Source organism: Anolis sagrei, chromosome 2 (genome assembly GCF_037176765.1).
Source record: "Anolis sagrei isolate rAnoSag1 chromosome 2, rAnoSag1.mat, whole genome shotgun sequence".
Lineage (NCBI taxonomy): Eukaryota > Metazoa > Chordata > Lepidosauria > Squamata > Dactyloidae > Anolis > Anolis sagrei.
The window spans coordinates 164,989,018-165,008,859 of NC_090022.1; the positions used below are offsets into that span (position 1 = coordinate 164,989,018).

A 19,842-nucleotide genomic window follows, 5' to 3' on the forward strand; every position below is an offset into this window, starting at 1 on the left:
TCCTCTTCTTCATCGGCTCCTCAGAGGGATTCATGACTTCTGGACCTTTTACCCTATTGGTGGCCCTTCCTTCTCTGGACCCTTCCGCCTGTCCCTCTCCTTCTTGGATTGTGGTCTCCAGAAATGGACACAGGATAATCCCATGTGAGTTTCTGACCAAAGCGGGACAGAAGGAGGCTGTGACTCCCCTCCATCGAGACACCAGATTGTGACTGATGCAGCCTAGAATCACATTGGCCTCTTTTGCTGCAGCTTCACACTCTTGACACATTTTCCGCTTGCAGACTACTAAGAACAGGGTTCGCTACTATCCACACTTTTGGATTTCCACAAGGAGCAGATCCCCCAGGAAAGCATTTGAAAACACACAAACACACACTCACACAAATAGTTGTTATTAAAGAAATAGAGTAAATTTTATTGTCACAGCCATGCCATCATAGTCACAATATGATCTTAACTAGACACACACATTTGCACCAACTATGGTCCCTTCCACACTGCCCCTTATCCTAGGATATGATCCCAGATTATCTTCTTATCCTGGATTATCTGGCAGTGTAGACTCATATAATCCAGTTTTTAAAGCAGAAAATCTGGGACCAGATCCTGGGATAGAGGGCAGTGTAGATCCAGTCTACATGGCAGCATTGTCACCTTCTCTCACTTCTTCCTCTTAGGCCCCATCTACACTGCCACAGAATCCATTTTGAAGTGCAGTTAATCAGAATTCTGGAACTGGATTATATGGCAGTGCAAAGGAGGTTTATGGCTCCATCTCACACTGCCCATTTCATGCCGTTTGAACTGGATTATATGGTCAGTGCAGAGAAATGTGGATGAGCCTGCACTCCCCATACAATGTAGTTCTACCTGCACAAAAGGATCCGTGCGGATGATGCCTGAGTTGTGGGTCCCGGGCGGTTTGGGTCTCCCTCCCCAAAGGAATGCAAGGAAAGCGCCAAATTAAAATGAAAGGGGGACATTTATTCTAAACACAGATGTTTAAACCTGTAGAGCAGATATTATATACACTTGGTTACAAAACAGACTATAGAAGAATACAATATTAAATGACAATTTACATCAGTGTTGCCCAACACGACAACCCTGGTTTAAAAGGCTATACAACAGAGAGAACTATGGCTCCATCTACACTGCCATAGAATCTAGTTTCAACCACAGTTAAAATGCATTCTGAAACTGGGTTATATGGCAGTGTAATACATACTTCATCACACTAGAGAATGAATCCACTTACAATCCAGTTTCTGCCTCCTGCAGAATTCTGGGCTTTGTAGTTTAGAGAGGAGACTTTAACAGCCTCACGAAACTACAAACCCCAGAATTCTGTAGGAGGCAGAAACTGGATTTTAAGTGGATTCATTCTCTAGTGTGATGAGGATAACCTTATCTACACTGTGCATTTTATGCAGTTTGAACTGTATTATGTGATCCATGCAGACCTGTGTTGGATCTACATAACCAGATTATCTGGCTGTGTAGACGCATATAATCCATTTTGAGGAAGATAATCCGGGATCAGATCCTGGAATAGAGGCCAGTGTAGACCCAGCCTCCATGGCAGCATTATCATCTTCTCCCACTTCTTCCTCTTAGGCCTCGTCTACACTGTCATATAATCCAGTATGAATCACAGTTAATGTGAGATAGAGGGCAGGATAGACCCAGCCTCATCTGCAGTTCAACCTGCACAAAAGAGTCAGTGTGGATGAGGCCTGAGTGGCAAGCCCTGGGTGGCTGGGGTCTCCCTCCCCAAAGGAATCCAAGGAAAGCGGCCAATTAAAAATAAAGAGGTACATTTATTCTAATCAGTTATTATTAAACAATACCATTTTGGACTAGACTATTATATCATATTACATTGCAATACACCGAGAGTGGGGGGCTTCTCCAATCGCACTGTTCAAGGGCAGTTCTTCCCCTCCGGCGCTAGGTTGTGGGTCCTGGGGTTTGCAGAGGAGGGAGGGGGCCCTTGGAAACCCCCCATCCGCCAGAGTGGCCTGGGCCTCCCCCCACTGCCAGCCCCGGATCCACAGAGCAGCCAAAGGGGAAGAGCAGCGCTTTCACAGTGGAGTGGGATCCTCCCCTGCACAACACAATTACAATATACTAAATTACAACAAAGCAAAAAATAACCCTAATCTATGGAAGTCCTGTCTTCTCTCTCCTTGTTCTTGCAGGTGCCAGTCAGGGTCTCTCGAGGTCAATGTCCCTCGGTGGTCAGGTTCCTTCACTCTTAAGCGTCCCTCGCCGGTCAGGGTCCCTCGGTGGTCAAGCTCCCTTGAGGTTAATGTCCCTCGATGGTCAGGGTCCTTCACTCTTAAGTGTCCCTCGCCGGTCAGGGTCCCTCGGTGGTCAAGCTCCCTTGAAGTTAATGTCCCTCGATGGTCAGGGTCCTTCGTCCTTAAGGGTCCCTCGGCGGTCAGGGTCCCTCGGTGGTCACTGTCCCTCGGATCCTCCATCCAGAGCAGCCCTGCAAGAACGGCAGAGCAGCGTCAGTGGGGAGCGCTGCCCCTCTTCCTCCTCTTCCTCCTCCATGGCCCCAGCAGCCAGGCCTCCGTCCAGATGAGTCCAGGTGAGGGAGGGGGCGGGGGGGGGGCAAGGGTCCCCAAGGAGGCCCTTGGCCCATTGCCAGGGGAGGAGGAATGGCCACCTGCTTCATAGGTTTGTAAAGGCCACTGACAGCCGCAAATGGGTTGGCCTTCCTTGGGCGTTCCACTGGAAAATACAAAGGCAATCTTCTCCATGAAGTCTGTAAAATGCGCACATGTGGATTTTCATGGCAACTGTGCAACTGTTCAGAACATTCTAGAGCTTTAGCATTGAAACATTTTGGCGAAGGCCCCGTCCACACTCCCTGATGAGTATATAAGCCCGTGGGTGGGGCTGAGCCTTAGTTCCTTTTTCCCGCTGCGATCGGCAGCTGTAGGAACCTCTTCTAGTAGCTGGAGCCTTGGCAGACAGCAGAGAGCAAAAGCTCCTGAATAGCCCGTCAGGGACGAGGTCTAAAGACGCTTAAAAGAAGATCAAAAAAAGAAGGCAACTCACTGTCATGTGGCCTTTGAGCCCTCCTCGTCTGAATGGAGAGCTTCCCCAAACGGGAGGCTTTGCTTCCCTCCTCCTCATTGGAGGGGCCATCCCACCTGACTCCTGCAGAGTTTTGGATGGAGCTGGATGAGTGCGAGCAGCAGCACCATCAGGAAAACTCGGGCGTCATCCCTGAAACCCTGCCTTCTCCCCAGTCGCCTGCAACTGCGACACTCAGGGAGACAGACCAGGGGATGAGCCTCCCCCTTGGGACCGAGGCCCCAGGACCACAGGGAACGCCACCTACCCCTCTCGGTCCCGAAAGCGAGAGACAGGCATCAGTGGATGCCGTCACCAAGAGGGAAACCGATCCCCACGGTCCCAACAGTGTTTGCTGTCTGTGGATTCTTGGTCCTCGTGCCCCTGCAACCCATCCAAGGCATTCCATTTCTATTCATGGTCACGGTCATCTGCCCAAAGCGCCCTAGTGGAAGACCCTTGCTTCCCGTCTTCAGAACAGCAGACTTCCACTTCTACAGTTTTGCCTCCACTACCCTATTTACTCCAAATCATCAAGACACCTGGAGTGTCTCCATCGCTGGTCCCAGACACTCCCAAAAGCGCAGGAGGGCTTTATCCAATGGATCTCTCTTCAGCTTCTTGGCTGGCTAAACAACCCAAACCTAACTCAATAGCCACTGGTGCTCAATTGCACCCGGCCCAAAGAAATCAAACCTCAATTTCTGATAGAGAAGGGAAGAAGCTTGAGGTCATGGCCAAAAAGTTTTACTCTTCAGCTTGCCTCTTTGCATGCATGGCACGCTATGGCATCTATACGAGTGTATACCAAAACTTTTTGTGGCGCAAGATTGCCCTCTACTTGGACATGCTCTCTATGGGTGAACAAGCACTAGCCAAAGCATTACAGCAAGAAGCATGCTCACTAGCGAGTCTACAAAAGGAGCTTGCCAAAAATACAGCAGAAAATGACAAAGCCCTCCAACAACAAAAATCGTTTTTTTTATCCCCAGCCACTCTAGTAGCGGTTCAGTCTCCCCAATTCAGCACCCAATTTCCCCAGTTCAAACTCCTCCGCGTTGTGCTCCTTCACCCTCCTTGTCATCAGCCAAAATGTTTCAATGCTAAAGATGTTCCGAACAGCTACACCGGTGCAATGAAAACCCATATGTGCGCATTTTACAGACTACCATTTGAAGAAATATGGTTACAGGTATGCAACCTATACTTCCATTTAATACATGAACAAGGGCAAGCCTGAAATGGTCACAGAAAAATCTGGGATGGTATAAGATACTCTCAACAAGAATGGACCATTCATCCAAAAGAACCAGAGACCTTGTCCTCAGAGATGTATACCCCAAGTCAAGGCTCAGGAGAGGAAGAGAGGAGCCAAGGCTTCCTCTGAAACCTGACTCGGTCACCCCAAATGTTTCCTATGGCTGGATCTACACTGCCAAACAATGGAGTTTGGACTAATACACACACACACACACACACACACACAGAGTCAATGTAGACCCATATAATGCAGTTTGGTGCAGTTCAAAGGGCATTATATGGGTTTACACTGACTATTTAACACAATAACAGACTGCATTGTATGGCACTGTAGATCCAGCCTCAGTTTACTGCCATATCTTCACAAGAGTCTTCATATTAGGGATTGTTCCTTCAAATATTCATTTCAACTGGCAGCACCTTCAAATCTGGCCAATAAAAGGATGAGAGATACACAACATCCCACACCAGAGATGGGTTTCTGGGTCCTGGAGGAGAGCCACAAGCCCAAAAGAAATATCTGGGGCCTGCAGAGTTCAATGAAAATTTGACTATACAATGCCTGACATGAAGCTTATGGTGAAGATACGACAGGTGACACCTAGGAGGATTGTGTCAGGTAAGTGAATCAGAGAAACCTTGGGTCTTCCTTCCTCCTTCCTGACTCCATGAATCTCCATGAATATGAATCTTCAGGCAGGAGAGTCTGCAGGTCTCTTTCCTTCAAGGCCCATTTCTTTGGGGAGTGCATTATACAATTCCAGAAATTCCTGGGCAAAGACCTGTCTATGGACCATGTTCTGTGGAATAAGGTTGCCATTGTTCTTGGAATTGCCTTTGCCTGTCCAGTGCATCCCCTGAAGAAGGCCAACTCCATGAGTGGTGAAACACTTTGGGCTTTTTTGAGCCAACAAAGCAGCTGGCCACCTTTCTCCAAGTGGAGCTGAGTCTCCTGAATGGCCTGGACAGATGGGGGCTGTGACCCTGTGACCCTCCCCTGACTCCTGCCCTCCTGACCCCTCTGATGGGGACAGAGGGAGGGATGATGGAGGTGTTGGGGGGGGGGGGCAGGAGGAGGGAGGCGTGGCAGTGCCTGGAGGGGAGGGGGAGGGGAGGAGGGGCAGGACCCCTGGGTGGGCAAGAAGGAGGGAGGTGCCCTTGTGGGGATGCCACCTTGGGGACAAGGAGGCGGTGGTGGCATCCCAGGCCGAGAGGGAGGGGTCGGGGAGGGGGGCAGAAGTCAAGAGAGGCGGAGGCCAGCCCAAGTGGAGGAAGGAAGGCACAGGGAGCAGGTGGTTGTCCCTCCCCTCCAGGCCCCCAAATCCCCCACAGAACAGAACAGAGCACAACGTTGAGCGATAAAAACCCGAAAGGAACAAAAATTGTGGATCTCCCCGCTAGAGGCAGGCCAAAGAAGAGAAACAGGAGGTGAGGTGTGGCCCGCATAGTGCTGGAAATGGGAATCAGAACAAGGCACCGTCTTCCACATGTGGTGGAATTGCAAAAAAACAAAAATAAAATTCTGGAAAGCAATTCACGCCACCATTCAGAAGATATTACAGGAACAAATTAAGATTAGGTTGTTGTAGGTTTTTTGGGGCCATATATCCATGTTTTAGAGGCATTCTCTCCTGACGTTTCGCCTGCATCTAGGCAAGCATCCTCAAAGGTGATAGATGCAGGCGAAACGTCAGGAGAGAATGCCTCTAGAACATGGCCATATAGCCCGAAAAAACCTACAACAACCCAGTGATTCCGACCATGAAAGCCTTCGACAAGAAATTAAACTTAAATCGGAACACTTTTTATTGGGAATTACAGATGAAAAATTAGAGAAGAATAAAGATGTCTTTTTTAACTATCTAATTTTCCCCAGCCCTTGCCTTCCCTCACTCCTACACCTTCTCCCCACTTCCCCACACCTCACGCAGTTCTCCCACCACACCCCTAACTTCCCTCCCTTTCTTCCCTGTTTTACCTAATTGGAAAATTTCCATAAAAATTAATGTTAAAAATGAAACAACCGAGGGGCCAGAGGGGCCCAGGCAGTCTTCCTGCTCTGCTCTGTCCTGCTCTGCTCTGTTCCCAGGGCCCCTGGTGGCAATGGGGCCCAGAGTGGGGGCGGGGCTTCTGCAGGGGGCGGGGCTTCCCTGGGCCAGGGCTGGGCAGACTCCCGCCTCCTGGACGCTACTTCCCTTTGGGGCTGCGGCACAGCTGGAGCGCAGGTCTTCCTGTTGGGCGCGCACGCGGGGGATCGTGGTGTTCCTGCAAAGGGCAGAGAAAGCAGGGCTTGGGTCTCCTTCCATGGGGGCCTCTCTTAGGGCCTGCGCTGAAGGAGACCCCAAGGCGGACCCTCCTCGGCTGACGTGGACCCCTCGCTTGTCTCCTCTACTCCTCTTTCTGCCCTGCGACTCCAACCGCCTGGGTCTCTCTGTGTGCTTGGAGGGAGTCTCTACGCTCTGGAACTGATCAGACTAAACACTGTTGTTTGGTTTTCCTTCCATCCTAAAGCTCTTTACAAACCTCCCTCCCTCCTTCCCTTTCTCCCTCCCTCCTTCTTGCCTTCTCTCTCTTTTCCACCCCTTCTTCCCTCCCTCTCATCTTCCTTCCTTCCACCTCCCTCGCTTCCTCTCTCAGCCCTCCCTCCCCTCCTCGCTCCTTCCCTCCCCTCCTTCTCCCCCTCTATTTCTCTTTCAACCCTTCTTGCCTACTCCCTCCCTCCCATCTTTCATCCCTTCCTCCTTCCCTCCTCCCTCTATCCTCCCTTGCTTTGTCTTTTCCCTCTCTCTCTCCATTTCCTCCCTCCTTTCTCCTGCCTCTCATCTTCCTCCCTCCCACCTCCCTAGCTTCCTCCTTTCCATTTCTCCTTTCCTTGCTCAGTCCTCCTTCCCCCTCCCATCTTCCATCCCTTCCTCCTTCCCTCCATCCCTCCTCCCTCACTTCTTCCTTTTCCTTCCTCCCTTCCTCTCTCAGTTCTCCCATCTTCCACCCCTTCCCTCCTCCCTTCCTCCCTCTATCCTCCCTTGCTTTCTCTTTTCCCTTCCTCCATTTCCTCCCTCCCTCCCTCTCATCTTCCTCCCTCCCTCCCACCTCCCTCACTTCCTGCTTTCCCTTTCTACATTCCTCTCTCAGTCCTCCTTCCCCCCATCTTCCATCCCGTCCTCCTTCCCTCCCTCCCTTTGTCCCTCCCTCCCCTCCATTCCTTCTTCTTTTCCCTCCCTCCCTTCCTTCTCCCTCTCTATTCCTCCTTCAAGCCTTCTTGCCTACTTCCTCCCATCTTCCATCCCTTCCTCCTTCCCTCCCTCCCTCTATCCTTCCATACTTTGTCTTTTCCCTCTCTCCCTCCATCTCCTCCCTCCTTTCTTCCTCCCTCCCACCTCCCTAGCTTCCTCCTTTCCATTTCTCCTTTCCTCACTCAGTCCTCCTTCCCCCTTCCCATCTTCCATCCCTTCCTCCTTCCCTCCCTCTCTCCTCCCTCACTGCTTCCTTTCCCTTCCTCCCTTCCTCTCTCAGTTCTCCCATCTTCCACCCCTTCCTTCTTCCCTCCTCCCTTCCTCCCTCCCTCTCATCTTCCTCCCTCCCACCTCCTTCACTTCCTGCTTTCCCTTTCTACATTCCTCTCTGTCCTTCCCCATTCCTTCCCTCCCTTTGTCCCTCCCTCCCTTTCCTCCCTCGCTTCTGCATTTCCCTTCCTCCCTTCCTCTCTCAGTTCTCCCTTCCTTCCCATCTTTCATCCCTTCCTCCTTTCCCTCCTTCCTCCCTTCGTCCCTCCCTCGCTCTCTCTTCACTTCCTTTCTCTTTTCCTTCCCTCTTCCCTTTCCTCCTCCCTCCCTCCATTTCTTCCTCCTTACTTTCCTCCCTCTATCCTTTCTTTCCTCCTCCTCCTTTTCCTCCCTCTTTTCTCCCTCCCTCCCACGTCCCTCACTTCCTCCTTTCCCTTTCTCCCTTCCTTTCTCAGTCCTCCTTCCCCCCTCCCATCTTCCTCTCAGTTCTCCCTTCCCTCCCATCTTCCATCCCTTCCTCCTTTCCCTCCTTCGTCCCTCCTTCACTCTCTCTTCACTTCCTTTCTCTTTTCCCTCCCTCTTCCCTTTCTTCCTCTCTCCCCCCATTTCTTCCTCCCTCCTTTCCTCCCCCTATTCTTTCTTCCTCCTCCCTCTTTTTCTCCTTCCCTCCCCCTCCCTCTCTCTTTCTTTCCTCCTCCCTCCCTTCCTCCCTCCCTCCCTTCCTTACCTGTCCATCAGGTGGGTGGGTCCTTGGCGTACTCTGGGGGGTACCTCTGTCGCCTGCTGGCCGCCACCAAGCGCCGAAGAGCAGCTTGCAGTCCGTGCCGGGAGTGGAGGGCGGAGGTCCTGGCGAGGATGGCCTTGGTCTCCCAGCCAACTCGCCTGACTTCAGGGTCATGGTCGGCAAGGAGGAAGATCAGCCCTGGAAGGGAGAGAGGGAGGGAGGGGAAAAGGTGAGGGAGGGCACACGGACTCCCCAGGGAGCCTCTCCCCCCAGGCCCAGGCCCTCTCAGGCCCCACTTACAGGCCTCGAAGGTGCAGACGTTACTCTGGGTCGCGATGCTGCCCATCTTGTGAAGCAGGTGACCTGGAGGGAAGGCAGGCAACAAAGAAGAGAGGGATGATCTCCTTGAGCAAAGAGTGCCCTGGAGTTCCCCAGGAGGGGCTCCAAGGATTGTTCTGCAATGGGGGTGGGGGGTCCCTCTGGGGAAAAGGCCCCTCCTGCTGCCCCAATGGCTGACCTGGAAGCCAGGGGTGGGCACGAAGGGGGCCAAGACCCTCCCGGTCCCTTACCCAGCAACATGGCTGCCGCCTTCTTTGCTGATGGATGTTGGCTCTTAAAGAAAAGCGGGAAGCCATACACCTTCTCCTCCAACTCCCACCTGGAGCTGCAGTGCTGGATCTGGAGGAGAGAGCGGGGTCAAAAGAGGCCAGGCAGAAGGGCCCTTGACTGCCAGGCCTTAGGGCGACCACTGACCAGGCGCTTGCAGATCTTGTGCAGCAGCTCCTGCAGGCTGAAGGTGTCCCGCGCCAGAACGCTCTCCTCCAGGTGCCATCCGAGGACCTGCGCCACCTCCCGGAGGGTCTCCCTCGCAGCCTTCCAAGAGGAGAAGGAAGAGGGAAGCTGAGCCAGGCTCCCTTGGAGGGCAAGGGCCCCCTCCCTCCTCCCTGAGCCCCAAGGCCTTGTGGGGCCAGAGCTGGGCTTCCCTCCTACCTTGGCAACCTCCTCATCCTCATCTTCCACGTGCACCAGCACCGCCAGGAGGCCATGGATGGTCTGGCGCTCCTGATTGGGATCTTCTGGGCGCCAGAGAAGATGCTTGAAGCATTCCAGGGCTGCCTTCCGGATCTTGGCCGCCTCCTAAAAGGGGGAGTGAAAAGACAGCCATCTTTCCCCCGTTTCCTTCCCTGAAGGCCCTTCTCAGGGCATGGGGAGAGGGAAAAGCCAGCTCCCTCCCTCCCTCCCTCTCCAAGGAGGAGGCCCAGGGGCCAAGACTCACGTGGTGGAAGAGAAGGCGGTAGATGGCAGCCAGGTGAACCTTCGCGGGGCCCCGGTCTTCTTCCTGAAGCAAGGGCTCCAGCCGGCCAGCAAGGTCCAGGAACTCCAAGGTGACGTTGTGGTGGGGGGATTGCAGCCCCGCAGTGACCCCGACCAGGAGCTCCTTAAGGCCCATTGTCTGCAAAGAGAGAGGAAGGAGGGCGAAATCAAAGCACAGCCCTGCGTAAGATGTACCCTGCAGAGGATGCCGGACCACAGGCCTCCCCCCTTCTTTGAGGAAGGAACCTTCCAGGATCTTCTTGCTACGACCTCAAGAGCAAGGCCTGCTGCGCGGAGCCTGGGCTGTGCTTGACTTACCTCCCTGTAGGTCTTGCAGAGCAGGAGAAGGCCCTGCCTGCTCTGATGTTGGACAGCCAGGCTGCGATGTTGGAGCCAGGCTGTGAGCAGCGTCCAGGTCTTCTCCGGGGAGTGAGGGCGCTGGCCGATGTGCAGTAGCTGAAAGATAAGAGGAGAAGCGTGAGGGGCTAGAGCCAGGAAGGGAAGCACTGCCTCTCATCGCCAGCCCTGCCCTAAGGCCCTTCCCAACCCCAAAACCCAGGCCAACCAACCCTCCTCACCTGAATATAGAAGGCCACCACGCCGGCTGAATGCTCCAGCGGCGCTTCTTCCTCCCAGGTGGAACTCAGGTGCCGGAGAAGGGAAGAAGAGGACTTGAGGAGGCTCCTGCAAGACAAAAGAGACCCCCTGAGGAAACCCAGCCAGAGAGAACAAGCCGGGCCTCCTCCCTGAACCTCCTCCAGCCCTTGCTCCTTACTGCAATTGGAGGGCCATCCCCTCGGGGCAGACGCTGGGATCTTCGAACATCTTTTCGGAGGTCTCGTTGTGGGACACCCAGGCCACCCTCTTCACTAGCACGGAGACGATCTTCGCCAATTCTCTGCAGAAGAAAAAGGAAAGAAAAAGGCTTACTTCCCAGTGGAGGGTCTGAGTCCCCCACCAGGCCCCCCAAAAGGGTTGGGAGTCCCGCTGACCCTTCCTCCCCACCCTCTCCTTACCCTGGAGGAACGTAGCCACTGCTCCGGTTCCTGCTGGGTGCCTCCAACCCAGGCCTTGTGACCTCGATGAAGTTGGTCACCAAGGCGAGCAGAAGCTCCAGGAACCACCCCTCCAGGCGACAGCTCTCCTTGATGTGCTTCACGATCCCGCCGATGGCCCGCGTCGCTCTTGCCTGTGGAGAGAAAGGAGGAGGTTTGAACCTCAACAGAAGGAGGGCTCCTGGTCAAGGCTGGGAAAGAGGGGGTCCCATTCTCCTTCCCCTTACCGTGGCCGCATCCCAAGCAGGGCCGCCCTGTTCCTCGCCCTCCTGGGCCAGCCAAGGGCCCTCCTTCACCTTGGCCAGGAACAGGTCCAGCGCCGCCTCCAGGCAACAATACTGTGAATTTAGTACGGCGCATACTAATTCACCACAAGGCCTGTGAATGAAGAGAGGGAAGAGGGAGCCATGGTCAGGGCCAGCCTTGTCTCCGACCCCATGGGGAGACCGCTAGGGCCCCATCGGGACAGGGATGGGGCACCCCCAGGCCCAGCTCTCTTACCTCCCATTGGACTCCAGAAAGTGGTCCGTGGCCATCTTGAGGTGTTTGCGGGCCACGTAGTCCACTGCTTGCATGGCCTCTGCAGAGGAGGGACTGCAGACAAGCATGCAAAGCCGATGCAGGTGTTCTTTCGCCTGAAAACAAAGAAAGGAGGGAAGAAACAATGGCACCCGGCAGCCATGGAAAGGCCCCTGGGGCCAAAAGTGGAGGGAGAGAGTTGACAGGTGAAGTGTGTAGAATGCCTGCTGAGGGTAACTGGGCATTGGGCTCCCAACATACCTTTCCAGTGGCCAGAGAGACCACCAGGTGACGAACGGGAGCCGAGAAGAGCAGCCTACCTGAAGGCCGGATTTCTCTGGGACGAACCTGTCATCTGGAAGGTCTCTGCAGGAGGCGCCTCTTCATCTCCTGAAGAAGGCATTGGGCGATGCCTCTTGGGTGGTGGTCCCAGGCCTGGCCGGGGGGAACTCTGGGCCTTACCTGCTCTGGGTCCAGGGAGGACCACCTCCGAGGGTGAAGGGCCATGTCTACGGCTTCCTCGTGGCTCAGGGAACTGGAAGAGAGAGAGGCACAAGGAGGTGAGGCCTGGCAGGGCAGGGACGGAGGACAAGGAGCAGGGCTGTGGTCATCCCTCCCGGGCAATAGCAACGCACCTGCTCGAACTGGGGGGAGGGTCCCACACCTCATCCTCTATGCTGGCGATGTCTGCCAGCGTTGCCTCGTCGAAGTCCTGCAAAAGACAATTGGGCAGAGGAGTGAAAAGGGGGCCAAAAGAGAAGGAATGGGAAGGCAGCCCAGGGGAGGAAGACTAGAGTGGGAAGAAGGAGGTGAAAGGAGGGGCAGGGAGAGGTAAAGAGGTGGGGGGTAGAGAGGAAGGCGCCCACCCCTCTTTTACTGTCCCCTTCCCTTCCTTACCATCTTCTGAGTGAGCTCCTTGACACTGCAAGGAGAGAGAGACAAGAAGGCAAGGTCAGAAGAAGTCCTCCCCTCTCTTCTCTCTGGTGGAGCCCCCCAAGCCCCCATGGAATAAGAGTGCAGGCTGAGGCCCCCTTGGCCTCAATTGGGAGAGGGAGGGAGGAGACCTCTGCCTGCCATGTTCCCCTGAAACTGGGAAGGAGGTACCTCTCTGTATTGAGGTCCAGGGCCACCCACTCCGGCAGGAACAACTCAGAAGGGATCCCAACTTCCTTTGAGCCCTGTTGAGGGGGAAGAAGGGGGAAGAAGAGGGAAGTTCGTGCTGTGCCTTTTGCCACACTCTCCCTCACTCTTTCCCAGGTGAATTCGTACTGCTAATCCTGGAGAGGGTTGGACTGCAACCCCCAGACCTCCTCCCCAATGACCACGCTGCCTGGGACTGATGGGACTTAGAGTTGCCAGATTCCCACCGCAAGGGAGGCCTCTTCAGCCAAGGGCCACCTTGAACTCAAGGGGTCTTGGGGTGGCCCTGATCCAGCTACCTCTTTCCAGCCCCCCTCTTTCACTCACCAACTCTTTGGGTAGTTTGTTCTGCGGCGGAGTTGGGCTCTTCTCCGAGAGGAAGCTGCTAGAAGGGCAAGGGACAGAAGAAGAGCTCAGCTTGGGATCCCCTCCAATCTCCCAAGGTCCCCAAGGCCAGCCCCACCCCAAGGACCTTCCAGCCCCTGGGAGGAAGGCAACGTTCTGGGAGGCCCCAAACCCCCAGACCGCAGCCTGCCCTACACTCCCCCCCCCCCCAAATCATGGGCAGGAGGTACCTCTCTGCTCTCTCGGAGGACGTCAGGCTCCCCCTCTGCACTTCCAGGCTGCTGTCCTCCCAGGGGAGCTCCTCTCTCCCCAGAAACTGTAGGAAAAGGAAGGGAAACTCAAGGCTCCAACAAAGAAGGGCTTCTCCTTCCGCTACAACCTCTCTCCCTCCAGTCATGTTTGGACTGCCACCCCCAGCATTCCTCTCAGTTGACCACACTGTCAGAGGCTGCTGGGATTTGCGGTCCAACGACACATGAGGGCTGTAGGATCTCCTCCGCTCTTCAGCAGAGGCCCACCTGGGAACCAAAGCGGAATCGCCCTCCTTTCTTGGATGCTGACCGCTGCCTTGGCCCAGCTTCTGTGAGGGACAGGGAATGAACGGGATGGAGGAACCCAAGGGGAAAGGATGGCTATCTTGCTCCAGGGGTCACCAGGGGACACTCAACCCACCACTCATCTCCTGTCCCTAAAGCTCTGTCTCCCTCTGAAGGCGGGCATCTCTTCTGCTTTGGTCAGACCCTGCCTGGAATGGGACTGTGTCCAGTTCTGGGCACCAACGGTCAGAACAGACAGGGACAAACTAGATTGTGTTTAGAGAAGAGTGACCAAAAGGGTGAGAGGTCTGAGAACTATGACTCCCTTTGAGGACTGGTTGAGGGAGCCGGGAATATTTGCATTGGAAAAGAGAAGGCGGAGAGGGGATATGAGGGCCATGTTTAAATATTTGGAAGGGTGTCCCATTGGGGGGGGGGGGGAGCTTGATTCCTGTGTCTACAGCTGCTGATGGAGAGTAGATTCACACATTCATAGAATCAGAGTTGGCAGATATCCCCAAAGGCCATCTAGTCCAGCCCAGTTCTGCCATTCAGTAGAAGGAAGCCCTACTGGACTCCCAGGCATGAATAGCCCTCTATCAAACAGCATTTTCTGTCAGGAATTTCTTCCTCATGTTTAGGCAGAATCTCTTTTCCTGCAGTTGGAAACCATTGCTCCTTGAGGCCCTTGTCTCTGGAGCAGCGGAAAACAAGCTTCCCTCTTCACAATGGGACATCTCTTCTGATATTCAAACCTGGCTCTCATGTCCCTCTTGGCCTTCTTTTCTCCTAGCTAAACACACTCTGCTCCCTGAGCTGCTCCTCATAGGAATGCATGTCATTCAGTTCCTTAGCAAACTTCTTAAGCGACCAAAGTCCAATGTGGCAAATTGCAAGCCCAGATTTTTCAGGCCCATGGAAATGATCTGCCAGGAATGGGAAACCTAGAGTTTTTGTTTTATTGCTCTACCCCACCAACTGGCCAGACCACCAAGTTTGGAGGATTGATCCCAACATTCACTTGAGGGTCAATCCAAGCTAATTCTCCATGATTTGAGAAGATGATGGATTTCACCCCACAGGGGACACAAGGCGGCTTACAAAATCCGGCAAGACTTTAATGCCGTAACATACACTTTACAATAAAAGAAATACAACCAACATAACCAAGGCTGGAATTAAACATGAACAACCTTAGATATGCAGATTATACCACTTTGAGGGCTGAAAGGGAGGAGGAGCTAAGGAGCCTTCTAACCAAGGTGAAAGAAGAAAGGGCAAAAGCTGGGTTGCAGTTAAACATAAAAAAACGAGATGATGGCAACCAGACTGATTGATAACTGGCAAATAGAAGGAGAAAACGTGGAGGCCGTGACAGACTTTGTATTTCTAGGTGAGAAGATGACTGTAGACACAGACTGCGGCCAGGAAATCAGAAGACGCTTCCTTCTTGGGAAGAGAGCAAGGACCAATCTCGATCAAATAGTGAAGAGTAGAGACATCACACTGGCAATGAATGGTCGCATAGTTAAAGCAGTGTTATTCCCCGTGGTAACTTATGGATGCAAGAGCTGGACCATAAGGAAGGCTGAGTGAAGGAAGATAGATGCTTTTGAACTGTGGAGTTGGAGGAAAATTCTGAGAGTGCCTTAAACCGCAAGAAGATCCAACCGGTCCATACTTCAGGTATTAATGCCCAGCTGCTCACTGGAGGGAAAGATATTAGAGGCAAAGATGAAGTCCTTTGGCCACATCATGAGAAGACAGGAAAGCTTGGAGGAGAGAATGATGCTGGGGAAAATGGAAGGAAAAAGGAAGAGGGGCCGACCAAGGGGATGGTGGATGAATGGTATCCTTGAAGTGACTGGCTTGACCTTGAAGGAGCTCAGGGTGGCCATGGCCAACAGGGAGCTCTGGCCTGGGCTGGTCCATGAGGGCACCAAGAGTCGGAAGCAACTGAACAAATACACAACAACAAAAACCATAACACATACCCTATCAACTATAAAACAATGAAAACATATAAGCCACTAAAAACACACAAGACAATGAAACAGATTAAAACATATAACATACTAGCCGTCCCCTGCCACACGTTGTTGTGGCCCACATGGGGTTCTGTGTGGGAGGTTTGGCCCAATTCTATTGGTGGGATTCAGAATGCTCTGTGATTGTAGGTGAACTATAAATCCCAGCAACTACAACTTCCAAATGTCAAGATTCTATTTTCCCCAAACTCCACCAGTGTTCACATTTGGGCATACTGAGTATTTGTGTAGAGTTTGGTCCAGATTCATCGTTGTTTGAGTCCACAGTGATTTCTGGATGTAGGTGAACTACAACTCCAAAACCAAAGGACACTGCCCACCAAAACCTCCCAGTATTTTCTATTGGTGGTGGGAGAACTGTGTGCCAAGTTTGGTTCAATTCCATCGTTGGTCGGGTTCAAAATGCTCTTTGATTGTAGGTAAACTATAAATCCCATCGACTACAACTCCCAAATGACAAAATCAATTTTTTTGAGTGAAGGACATACATTGGGTTGTTAGGTGTCTTGTGACCAAATTTGGTGTCAATTCGTCCAGTGGTTTTTGGGTTCTGTTAATCCCACAAATGAACATTACATTTTTATTTATATAGATCAAAAGCATAAAGTGCTGAGTCGTGAGTTTATACTGAGTAATTAGTCCATAGTCATGGTCAAAACTGTTGAACTTGAATTCCGTATTGGCCTATTTTCTGAACACCCGTGTACAAAGCCAGGTCTTTACTTTTACCTGAAGACCAGGAGGGATGGGGCCTGCCTGATGTCACTAGGGAGGGAGTTCCACAACCGAGGGGCCATCACTAAGAAGGAAGGCCCTGTCTCATGTCCCCACCAATCATGCTTGCGAAGGGCGTGTGTAATGATTCCTACCTCTTAGGCCGCAACTGAAGCCTGCGAAGTCAGTAAGCCGGCCTCCATGTTAGTAAGGAGAGACAGTGTGGCAGACATATTAGGAGAGGCAGATCAGCAGAGGGGAGGAGTCCAGCTATCTCCTGATTGGTTAAGACCCGGTGGGAGGAGCTGGAGCAGAGAGTGTAAAAAGGCTGTCAGTTTTGACAGAGAGGGGAGAAGGATTTCTGACAGGGAGAAAGAAGGGTCTCGAGAGAGAGAGAAGAGGGTGGATTTTCTGAGTGAAGCTCAGGGTTTTCCTGTGAGATAATATTTTGAGGCAGGTGCTTCTACAGAGTTTGACTATGAGAGTCAAAGTGGAGACCCGTGGACTTGTGTTGAGTTAGGACACAAATTGGTTTGTTCTCTAAGGGGCAGGGTATTTTAGCTAGTAGAGATCTCTTGTGAAGAGAAAAGTTATTTTACTCTGGGAGACAACCAGGCTTGGTTTGTCTGTGGAACTGGCTCACGTTGTAAGAAAGAAGGACAGGAGCAGAATTCAAAACGATCTTGACAGATTAGAGAGATGGGCCAAAACTAACAAAATGAAGTTCAACGGTGACAAATGCAAGATACTCCACTTTGGCAGGAAAAACGAAATGCAAAGATACAAAATGGGGGATGCCTGGCTCGAGAGCAGTACATGTGAAAATGATCTTGGAGTCCTTGTGGACAACAAGTTAAACATGAGCCAGCTGTGCCCGTACCTCGGGAAGTCTGACTTGGCCACAATAGTCCATGCTCTGGTTACATCCTGCTTAGACTACTGCAACGCTCTCTACGTGGGGTTGCCCTTGAAGACGGCCTGGAAGCTTCAACTGGTCCAGCGTGCGGCAGCCATGTTACTAACAGGAGCGGGACGCAGGGAGCATACAACGCTCCATTGGCTGCTGATTTGCTACCAGGCTCAATTCAAGGTGCTGGCGTTGGCCTATAAAGCCCTAAACGGTTCCAGCCCAAGATACCTTTCTGACCGCATCTCGGCCTATGAGCCCACGAGGACTTTGAGATCGTCCGGGGAGGCCCTGCTCTCGATCCCGCCTGCCTCACAGGCACGCCTGGCGGGGACGAGAGATAGGGCCTTCTCGGTGGTGGCGCCTCGGCTGTGGAACACCCTTCCCGTGGACATCAGATTGGCCCCTTCCCTCATGATATTCCGGAGGAAATTAAAGACGTGGCTGTTCAAGAAGGCGTTCGAACAAGAAATGCAATAATTGGTAATGACAACAGGAATGGAACAACGGAATATGATACTGGATTGTGGTTTAACGATGAGTCGATGCGAATGGCTTTTTGTATTATTGATATTGATGTTGTTGATGATGATGCTTTTGTTATTGCTGGATTGACTTTAGATTGTATCTTGTAATTTGCACCCTGTCCTCTCTATGTTGTACACCGCTGTGAGTCGCCCCCGGGCTGAGAACAGCGGTATATAAGCACAGTAAATAAATAAATAAATAAATGAGCCAACAATGTGATGTGGCGGCAAAAAAAGCCAATGGGATTTTGGCCTGCATCAATAGGAGCGTAGTGTCTAGATCTAGGGAAGTAATGCTACCCCTCTATTCTGCTTTGGTTAGACCACACCTGGAATATTGTGTCCAATTCTGGGCACCACAATTCAAGAGAGATCTTGACAAGCTGGAATGTGTCCAGAGGAGAGCGACTAAAATGATCAAGGGTCTGGAGAACAAGCCCTATGAGGAGCGGCTTAAGGAGCTGGGCATGTTTAGCCTGAAGAAGAGAAGGCTGAGAGGAGATATGATAGCCATGTATAAATATGTGAGAGGAAGCCACAGGGAGGAGGGAGCAAGCTTGTTTTCTGCTTCCCTGGAGACTAGGATGCGGAACAATGGCTTCAAACTACAAGAGAGGAGATTCCATCTGAACATGAGGAAGAACTTCCTGACTGTGAGAGCCGTTCAGCAGTGGAACTCTCTGCCCCGGAGTGTGGTGGAGGCTCCTTCTTTGGAAGCTTTTAAACAGAGGCTGGATGGCCATCTGTCAGGGGTGATTTGAATGCAATATTTCTGCTTCTTGGCAGGGGGCTGGACTGGATGGCCCATGAGGTCTCTTCCAACTCTTTGATTCTATGATTCTATAGAGGGAAACCACCAAAATTATTAAGACTCTGGAACCACTTAAGAATTATATGCTTCGGTAACTATTTAAGATTATGTGCCTCATCATAGTTTGTTCAAATACCCAATAAACCTTTCTCTAGTTCACCTTTTAAGAAAGCCTCGATATTGATTCATTCTAATGGAACAGTTCCAGTAATTTTTTAACATCTTTTTACCTCAGACATTTTTAAGGGAGCTGGAGGGAGGGCTGGGGAACAAAAGGTTGACTTCAAGCATAACATCAAGATAATTTCTCAAATCTATTTTGAGTGGTGGCAGCAATTCTACCCTTACACATTCACGTTTCCACAACACACGACAAAGTGTTTTGTGAAAGGATTGTGTTAGTGTTCAGTCTAAATAAATAAAATCCTATGCACGGATCCTTCAAGGTGGTGGTCAGCTGTGTGATATATAACAGCTGAAGGAGTGTGTGTGTGTGTGTGTGAGGGGATATATTAGTGAAATATTTATCCCAAAGATCCTGACTGACTTTTGTTATAGGAGTGTCAGCAGGTGGGTTATAATATTTTCCCCCTGACTGTGATAAAGGTGGCCAGTCTAGCCAAGTATCAGTTTAGGATATTGTTATACCAGTGTCAGAGGCGAGATTTAATTGGGAGATATTAGTCCAGGATCTTCCATAGCCAAGAGGCCACCACTGAGAAGGCCCTGCCTCTCGTCCCCACCAATCGCGCTTGCGACGCAGGTGGGATCGTGAGAAGGACCAGCCGTGCTTGTGAGGATGGAGGGACCGAGAACAGGACCTCCCCAGCAGATCTTAAAACTCTAGTTGGCTCATAAAGGGAGATAAGTTCGAACAGGAAGTTGGACCAGAACCGTTTCTAGTACATTACTAGAAATCTTGGACATCTGCGCCCTTTCACCTTTCCAATCTTTGACATTGCAGCAACGAAGCTGTAATGACAAATTTCTCTTTCCAGGCACATCCCTGGATTTTTTAAAACTTGGTTGTGGAACATTATATTTGTTACCTGGATCATTTTTTCCAATAAGCCTGCACCAATTCACAAGACCATCACACATGGAAGAAGGTCCCTTTCTTTATTTTATACCTCCAACAGAATCCTGATTGGAAATTATCTATTTTGGTGAGGAGAGCTGTGGTTGCATAACCCCTCTTCCTCTATCACGGGCACGACTTGTGGGAACGAGGGAGAGAGCCTTCTCTGCTGTGGCCCCCCGGCTATGGAACTCGCTACCTGGTGAGATTAGGCAAGCCCCCACCCTGGCAGCCTTTAAGAAAGCTCTAAAGACTTGGCTTTTTCTGAAGT

The 19,842-nt window shown here is 51.8% G+C and overlaps 1 protein-coding gene and 1 long non-coding RNA gene across 2 annotated transcripts; both read right to left on the reverse strand.

Moving 5' to 3' along the window:
• Positions 1–6,301: 6,301 nt before the first annotated feature.
• On the reverse strand, positions 6,302–12,374 carry LOC132766552 (uncharacterized). The gene is made up of 16 exons (XM_067464050.1): positions 12,363–12,374; positions 12,101–12,177; positions 11,928–12,000; positions 11,448–11,581; positions 11,174–11,324; positions 10,908–11,080; positions 10,667–10,789; positions 10,470–10,575; positions 10,210–10,347; positions 9,854–10,030; positions 9,568–9,714; positions 9,331–9,450; positions 9,147–9,255; positions 8,878–8,940; positions 8,581–8,775; positions 6,302–6,615 (listed from the first exon to the last, which is right to left on the reverse strand). Exons 1-15 carry the CDS (start codon positions 12,363–12,365, stop codon positions 8,588–8,590), a joined length of 1,782 nt encoding a protein of 593 aa, XP_067320151.1. The 5' UTR covers positions 12,366–12,374; the 3' UTR covers positions 6,302–6,615; positions 8,581–8,587.
• Positions 12,375–12,557: 183 nt separating this feature from the next.
• On the reverse strand, positions 12,558–13,262 carry LOC137096092 (uncharacterized). Its single transcript, XR_010909257.1, has 3 exons — positions 13,181–13,262; positions 12,933–12,990; positions 12,558–12,643 (listed from the first exon to the last, which is right to left on the reverse strand). It is a non-coding gene; the product is annotated as an uncharacterized lncRNA (long non-coding RNA).
• Between the last annotated feature and the right edge of the window lie 6,580 nt (positions 13,263–19,842).